At 42.0% G+C, this 8332-nt stretch overlaps 1 protein-coding gene across 1 annotated transcript in view; it reads right to left on the bottom strand.

The window, feature by feature from the left end:
- Window positions 1–304: 304 nt before the first annotated feature.
- The window catches only part of LOC147028706 (ephrin type-A receptor 4-like), a 137678-nt gene continuing 129650 nt past the window's right edge, over window positions 305–8332 (bottom strand). The window contains exons 15-18 of the mRNA XM_085879376.1: window positions 4540–4689; window positions 3335–3531; window positions 2925–3077; window positions 305–1697 (exon numbers count right to left, since the gene is read on the bottom strand). Of these exons, the coding sequence (XP_085735502.1) occupies window positions 1583–1697; window positions 2925–3077; window positions 3335–3531; window positions 4540–4689 (615 nt within the window). The 3' untranslated portion in view covers window positions 305–1582. The remainder of the gene's footprint in view (window positions 1698–2924; window positions 3078–3334; window positions 3532–4539; window positions 4690–8332) is intronic.

The following is an 8332-nucleotide window of genomic DNA, read 5'->3' as shown; positions in this document are numbered from 1 at the left end:
GACCCGTCCAGGATCGTGGACAATAGCCAAGGAGACTGCTTAAGCAGCATCAACGCTCTGTACAGAGTATGGTCCCAATCTCCTCCTCCTCTGTCTTGATGGCAAACCCACAGCATTTTGTAATCAGCTACATTTCCACTTGATGGAGTAAGTAGCAATTGAAGAATTGAAATTAGTCGACCAGCTTGATGAGTTAATACTATATCCTTGGTTACAAAACAGGAAATCCTTGCATGTTAGACAAACAATTTGTTCATGCGAACAATGGAGGTCTATCAATGAGAATCACACCAGAACCATGAAGCAAGGTGATGTATGCATATCAGGTTTTTACCCAATTTAATAATATTCTCAGTGGAGAGCACAGCATGCCTCCAACTCATAATGACTCAAAAACTGCTCATGATGAAATAAAATAAAAAGATGGGCTTTGCGTGCTGTTATTGCTGGAAGTGTCTACGTGGTGGGGTGGAAGGTGGAGGGAGGAAAAGAGGGGAAAGGAAAGAAAAGAGAGAGAGGAAGGGAAGAAGAGATAGGGTGGGATGTAAAGGAGAGGTGAGAAAGGAGAGGAAGGGAAAGAATGGGGAAGCAGAGGAAGAGAGAGAGTTAAGACAAAAAGAACGACATAAAGAAAGAGAGATGGATGGAAGGGAGGGTGGGGAGGGGGCGGGGGTGGGAGGATAATATGAGGAGTGACGGAGAAGACTTTCTTTTTTGTCTCTAGGCACATCCTTTCAGCAGGCATTTCAACAATGAGTTCATGAACAATGTACACTATGTACAAGCATCTTATATTTGCATGTTTTAAACAAGGCCTCCGGCCTTGAAGGGCATTAAATAAAAGTCTGGCATTTATGAGTTGTACATCCAGTCACATTGCGCAGTTTGTATTTTTCATCAGTTTGAAGAACAATTCTTTGGAAGTGAGGACATATATACATACAATCGACCTCAAATATTTTCATCTTGTTAATTTGGATGGAGGGACTCGTGGAAATAATTAGCAAACTGCAATTAAACGCATGCGCAAGTTAGTGATAATACAAGTTCATATTCGTACACTACACGTTAGGACAAAACTTTTTTTTTTCCTTTTCTTTGATCTCACATCTCAGCCAATTCGCATCGCACATGCGGCTGGAATGAAATTTCAACAGGCTGCCTGGTCAACTGAGCAGGGCTCCAATCAGGGATGCAAAAATCAATATTTACAGAAGCGCGTTGGAAAATATCAAGTAATGCTGGCACAGCACGTAATAACGAGGCTGAAACTCCCTCGTTAACAAAATATCTTATGCTGTCATCCTGTGGTGGCCATCTTTTTCCTCAGCCCAGGAGAGTTTAAAGTCCACCTTCTGAACCAATGGTTCGCCTTGGCAACTCAGAATTTCAGACTTAGAAGAATGCAGAAAGAAAAGTCACGTCACAGGCTCCACAAGTCATTCGGTCAAACGAGCAAAGGAAGACTGTTTGGAGAATATTTTGATGATCCGAGTGCAGCACCTTCATCCTTCAGTCTCTGAAGGATTTATGAGAGCGACGGGTGCACACGCAGGAGCAATGTGATTGGATATGCTCCGTGTCACACATGGACACCCCTGCTGTGCAAGTCAAGCATCTCGGCCTTCATAGTCTGGATGTTGCTGAGAATCTTCTTTTGGTGTCCGATGAGTGTAATTCCTATCCGCACCAGACCGCTGAAATGGCACGTACAGAGTAAGTTAGGTCTCTTTTAGCTGAGGTGAGTGTTTTGTGTGCACAACGCACCGTTATGCAGTTTACACATCCCATAAGGCCCTGGGGGAATCCTCAATAAATCATCAAGGCTCATTGAAGTTGAAGGCATTTCAATTCGAGCAAAGACAAAGACATCAAGGGATGAACAATTTGGAAAATAAAATAAAATACAAGGATCTACAGGAAAAAAAATGGACAAACAGAAAAGCAAAACGACAGACACACAATGTTAAAGAGAACTTGTATCTTAGGACATCAGAAAGCAGTTTTACGAATGTTTTACACCGTTCTCAATCCTAATTTCCATTCCTTCCACCAAGCCTGGCATTGGCTGAGCGGTTAGGGAGGCTGGCTTGGGATCTTAGGGTCCTGAGTTTGAGCCCTTTTGGCTGCTGAATTAACACCAGGTGGGGTTGACTCAGCCTGTGATCCTTTGGAGGTTGGTGAAATGAGCACCAATCTACTGGTAATAGGGGCACAGCATCAGTGGTATAGCTGCGTCTCTAACCAATGATGCAACCAGCAGCCACAGGCTACACACAAAAGTGCGTGTGTGTTTTTTCCTCCAACCGATTTCCCTTTTTGGTTTTGCACAAAATATTCTTGATCATTAACCTCAAAACCGATTGCTACAAACTTGTGTAAAATAAGAGCTCGTAATTTACTGTTTCCACCAGGATATTTATGATAGACAATTTAAAAACTTGTTACCTGCAATGTCTCTAATTGATGGAGAAACGTGAGTGGACACGGGACAAAATAGCACGAGTAATAATAAGAACATCAAAGTGCAGATCACAAGGCTGCACTTTCGACAATTAATGAAGCCCTGAATACAATAACATCAGTGAAATATCCAAAGGTTGTGGAAAGAATTGATGAAATGTCAGAGAGCTTTCAATGACAATGAGTGGGAGTGAGGTTTGGATGATTCATGACCTCAGAGTCTAATTGACGCCCCCAGGACCCTCAGCAGGCTAAGACCCAGAGCCCAGGAGAACGCCCTTCAAAGAGGCTTTAAGCCTGAAAACAACTGCATTAACCTTGCCAACATTTGTCAACAACATCCAGCACGAGAGTGTGAATTCCGTGTAGTGCTCACGGAAAGTTCACAAATATCTAGAAACAATGAATTAGCGGAAACAGAAAAAAATACTTTCACAAAATAATGATGACAACAAACCCACTCGGCATCAAGCTGCGCCACAGAGTCCAGGGTGGTGTACCCAGCTGCCGCAAAATTATCCGCATAGCGGCCCATCTTGATGGCCTCGAGCCACTCGGGCACCGTACGCACGGCAGGGTTGTCTGTACTCTGATCAAGGAGAGAGCCTGGGACCCTACAGGAAGAAGACACATCAACGGTGTAAACAGAAACAAGCAAGACAGCTTAATGAAGGAAATTGAAAAGAAAGCAGTCACAACAAGGCCGATAGGGAAATGAGTGCCAAAGACGAATCATTGTGTAGCCGTCTACATAGGCAAGAAAATACTAGGAAATTGCATCAAAAACAGAATTTTTACTCGGACGTGCGCCGCCCCCAGAAATAATCAACAGGAATAGAGATAAAAATGAGTGAAGTGTCCTGAGACCTACCTCATTGTTCCCTCATTGGCGACTGGCTTGAGCGTGGCCGGATTCCGTATCATCTTGTCAAGAATGGTGACAATGTGACCAAACTTTGGCCGTACTGCCCGCTCACGCTGCCAACAGTCAAGCATGAGCTGATGTAGAGCAAGTGGGCAGTCCATGGGGGCTGGAAGTCGATAACCCTCCTCAATAGCTTTGATTACCTATGCAGGGAAAGACCATGTCATCACTTTAATAAGTATAAATAGTTATTTGCTGGGATCACGTGTTTTGACTCGGCATAAAGCATCATTACTACCATTCCTTGTGGCTGGTGGTGGTGGTAGTGGTGGTAGCTGTGGCTATTATCCCATCATTATGACAATCTATTGTTATTAGTGGCAGTGGCAGTTATTCCTCATATATTTTACATCAATTGTAAATCTTTCTTTCTAGTCTCCCAGACTCTCAAACTACCAGGTGAAGTGCAAGAGCCAAGCTGCAGCTGACAGAACCACCCTTTATCATGCATCCTGGTGGCAGCAAAGATCTTTGTTTGTGAAAAGGAGTGGGTGCAGGGGCGTGAGAGCTTGTTTGGGGAGGAACGAGGGACAAGCAGATGGAAATGGCTGAGTGTTGTGAAGGAGAAAGGTTCTTTGAAGGAAGAGAAAGGGTGAAAGAAAGGAGGGGTACGAGAGAGGGAGAGGGATTACAGGCAGAATGAGAACCCAAGGGAATGGCGACAGGGAGGTGAGAGACAAAACAGTGGGTGCTGGCAGTGAAAGATGGGTGCTTTCGGAAGTATGAGGAAAATGTGTGTGTGTGTGTGTAGGGAAGCGTGTGTGGGGGTAGGACAATGGGTTTGCAAAGCGAATGTACAGAAAATACCAAGGGTAGTTCTTTGACGTGCAAATGGGCAAAGAATAGTCGGAGAAAAGTAATTCAAAGACCAGGAAGTGCTGGACGTCAGAGAAAAGTAACAAGAACATCAACTTTGGAAAAAGATCTCAATTTTAGTTATCGGGTAATATTAATGAATCATTGCGAAGTTTCGTGGCAAAACAAAAAAAAAAAGTTTGCAAAAGTACAAAGATGTTCCTCTTGTCACAAAGTAAACAGTGGACTCTTATCCAACTTGCCTTCCATATATCATATTTGTAACACTGCTGTAAAATTAGTCACGCCGATACAAAGACTATCACGAGCCAAGCGATAAAGGCGGCAGAACTCACGTCCTGGTTGCTCATGTCCCAGTAGGGCCTCTCCCCGTATGAAGTCACCTCCCACATCACGATGCCGTAACTCCACACGTCACTCGCCGAGGTGAACTTGCGGAAAGCAATCGCCTCGGGTGCCGTCCACCGAATTGGAATTTTTCCTCCCTGTAGAAAGTTTCGCCGATCAACATCCCCAAAAGCCTGCAGAACTTATAATGCATCATCTTTCATAATTCCCACAGAAGCTTCTTACAAAAATGTCAGTTTGCTGAATGTACAAAGTACATGCATAATCTTCAATTGCTGAGGATAATCAAAGGATCGGCTCAACATCATCAGAATGAAGAACTAATCTTGCTCATTAGGGCAAGTGTCGATCTCTGTTGGTGGACGGATGAAACGATGGATGGAATCAACATAACGTTAACCAAGGTATGCTAACTTACCATGGGAAGCACGGAGAAGCCGACAACCCTTAGTCGGAGCAACTATCATCAAACTGACTACAAGCCAGAGTACTTGAGTAGGCAATTTGTCACTGCTGATATATCTTTGCGATGGTCCGCCGTTATTGTAAGTTACTTTGTTCACTTGAAGGTGAATGAATCAGCTTCTTTTACGTCACAATGAGCGGAACATTATATCCTGCGTGCTCAACGCTGCAGCTCATCCTCATGTACCCAAAACTTTTATCAACATCGTTTTAGAATAAATGATGACCGAAAAATAAATGGTGATGGGTGATACCGCATCAATTTTCCAGGAGTACAAGGATCAGAACCCAGAGGCCGGTTCAAGGAGGATGAGGGAGGGTTTCGGGATCGAATGTCCCACAAACCAATTTTCACGAAAATAAAGCAAAAAACAAATTACCCAAATTCGATCATTTCGCCTTAATTTATATAAAAAAAAAACATATATATATAAATATATATATAAATATATTTGAAAGCAATAACGAGAAGCTTTGATAATTATTTTGTTTTTTTATAAATAAATCATCTGATTTACACAATGACGATCGATTGATATTCTGCTGTGCTGCCCATAACATTGTTGGATCTGATTATCACGTTGAGACACAGATGGTTCCATTAAAGCGAAATGAAAAAGGGAAATGAAATGAATTTTTTAAAAGTCAAACCCTCGACGGATGTAAAAATTAAGTGGCATTCAGGGTGGGAGGTGGTGTCAAGAAAGTGACCTTGTCATAGTGGGGCTTTCTCTGCTCAGACTGCTTGGTGGGTTGTGCAGCAATGATTCTCAAGGTCACACTCGACTGCACACGGATGAAACCAGTTTTACTCTGTAATTACATCCCACCAGCACTTTCACGCCGCAGGATGCGTCTGTCCCCAGCAGCATTGTCGCCAGCAGTTTGTCTGTGTCTTATTCATCAACTATATTGACAAACTTGTTGGATTTCAACACTTCCCCCCCAAAAAAAATCCCAAAAAGAGAGAATTGAGACCCCTCCGCCCCCCCCCCCAAAAAAAACAATCTAATGTAAAGTATAAATCAGCTCGAATGAATGTATTTTGAAATAATAAATGGATGAACTCGAGAAAATTTAACTCTGGATTGTCCACGCGGTTAAAATAATGTTTCTGAGATGGTGAACGTCGAGCAACAAACACAAATACCACCTGGAGCAGAAAATACTGACTGCCACTACCAGACATTACAAACATCAATATTGCAAAGATATTTAAGCACTGGAACCACTCTTCGTTGAACAGTTACGTTTCTGCCGGTTTTAAACCCCCGAATCTCGATTGAAACAAAACAACCTTTTCCAATAAGTTCTTGGAATGGACCGATGGATTAAAAGGCGACAACCTCAACATCAGCAATCAAGTTCAGAAGTAGTAATGAGACTTCGACATATTGAAGGTGGAAGTTACTGAGCGAACCAACACGATAGTGATTAACAATATAGTGCTGCTGTTGTCGAGAACTCCACATGTGGTATGTCTCCCTTCAAACGATGATGTAATGATAACTTGGCAGATTTATCAAGCAGAAGCTTCAGGTAGCATTGAGACAGGTACACTCACTGGCAAATCGCAACAAATCCTCAATGACCTTTCCATCGGTGTGCAAGTGGAAGATCAGTGTGACATCAGATAACTCAGGGGGTTTGGGGTTTTCTTGGATGAATCCATCACACTTTAAAAGCTCCCAACTTTGAGAGGGCCGGACCCCCAGAGATGCGGTGCCTTGAGGAGATCGGAGCATTGCAGGCCAGGTGATAATCATGTAAAGGTCTTCTTTCACACAGGAGGGCAATGAGATTTTACAACACTGCAAACTTAGTAAAACCAAAATACAGACTCCTTTGCTTATAGGATACAAAGTAAAATTGTAAAAGTTCCTTTTGAATTTGACGTAGGTTTGGAGATTCAGAAACATCACTCTTTAATGTCTTATTCGTAGAATTTAATCCTTTGTGATGTAAACAATTGGCTGTTTTTGAATCATATTGCCTGACAGATTCTGAGTCTGACAGGATGGTGCAGAGCTAGCGGACTTGTCATTGGGTCGTCTAATCTGGGTTTGATTCTCAACCTGAAGATCAACACCTTGCAGGTAAGGGCACCATCTAAGCAGAAGTAACATTAACCTGGGGATTCAAATGACAGCATTGATTGTCGGTGGGCTTTAAAGATCTTTCGGGGAAGAGTCGGTGAGTTATCGCTCGCACCCTGGCCAAATTCCAAGAATTTCTGGCACAACCAGCTGGAGTAAAATGTTAGCTTTGTCAAAAAAAAAAATGTTACGCCAGCCAGTTTGTCAAAGATTTGGGCCAATCTCACATGGGATGATGATGATGATGATGATGATGATGATGATGATGATGATGATGATGATGATGATGATGATGATGATGATGATGATGATGATTGACTGAATGGTTCGATATATTCCATTGATACAAAACCATAAAACCCCAAAAAATGAAGAATCCTCAGAAAACAAAACTTCTGCTCTTTTCAAGAACATATAACAACAGGTATGTTTGATTTTACCCACACAACCAATGTCACCCAGATGACATATTTCACCCAAATGACTTAATTCACCCGGATGACATATTTCACCCAGATCACTTATTTCCCCAGATCACTTATTTCACCCAAATGACATTTGACCAGAGGACTTATTTCCCCAGATGAATTATTTCAATCAGATTACATATTTCGTAAAGATAACTCATTTCACCCTGATGACTAATTTCACCCAGATGACTTATTTCACCCAGATGACTTATTTCACACTGATGACTTATTTCACCCTGATGACTAATTTCACCCAGATGACTAATTTCACCCAGATGACTAATTTCACCCAGATGACTTATTTCACACTGATGACTATTTTCACCCAGATTTGTGATTTCACCCAGATGACTTATTTCCCCAGAGGACTTATTTCCCCAGATGAATTATTTCACCCAGATGACTTATTTCACCCTGATGACTTATTTCACACTGATGACTAATTTTACCCAGATGACTTATTTCACCCTGATGACTTATTTCACCCTGATGACTTATTTCACACAGATGACTATTTTCACCCAGATTTGTGATTTCACCCAGATGACTTATTTCCCCAGATGAATTATTTCACCCAGATGACTTATTTCACACTGATGATTTATTTCACCCAGATGACTAATTTGACACTGATGACTTATTTCACCCAGATGACTTATTTCACAATGATGACTTATTTCACACTGATGACTTATTTCACCCAGATGACTAATTTCACCCAGATGACTTATTTCACCCAGATGACTTAT

This window comes from Eptatretus burgeri, chromosome 4, assembly GCF_056783735.1.
Source record: "Eptatretus burgeri isolate ZD-2024b chromosome 4, Ebu_testis_v1, whole genome shotgun sequence".
In the NCBI taxonomy this organism is placed as follows: Eukaryota; Metazoa; Chordata; class Myxini; order Myxiniformes; family Myxinidae; genus Eptatretus; species Eptatretus burgeri.
The sequence above is the reverse complement of the archived record's forward strand: the minus strand, read 5'-3'. Positions and strand labels throughout refer to the sequence as shown.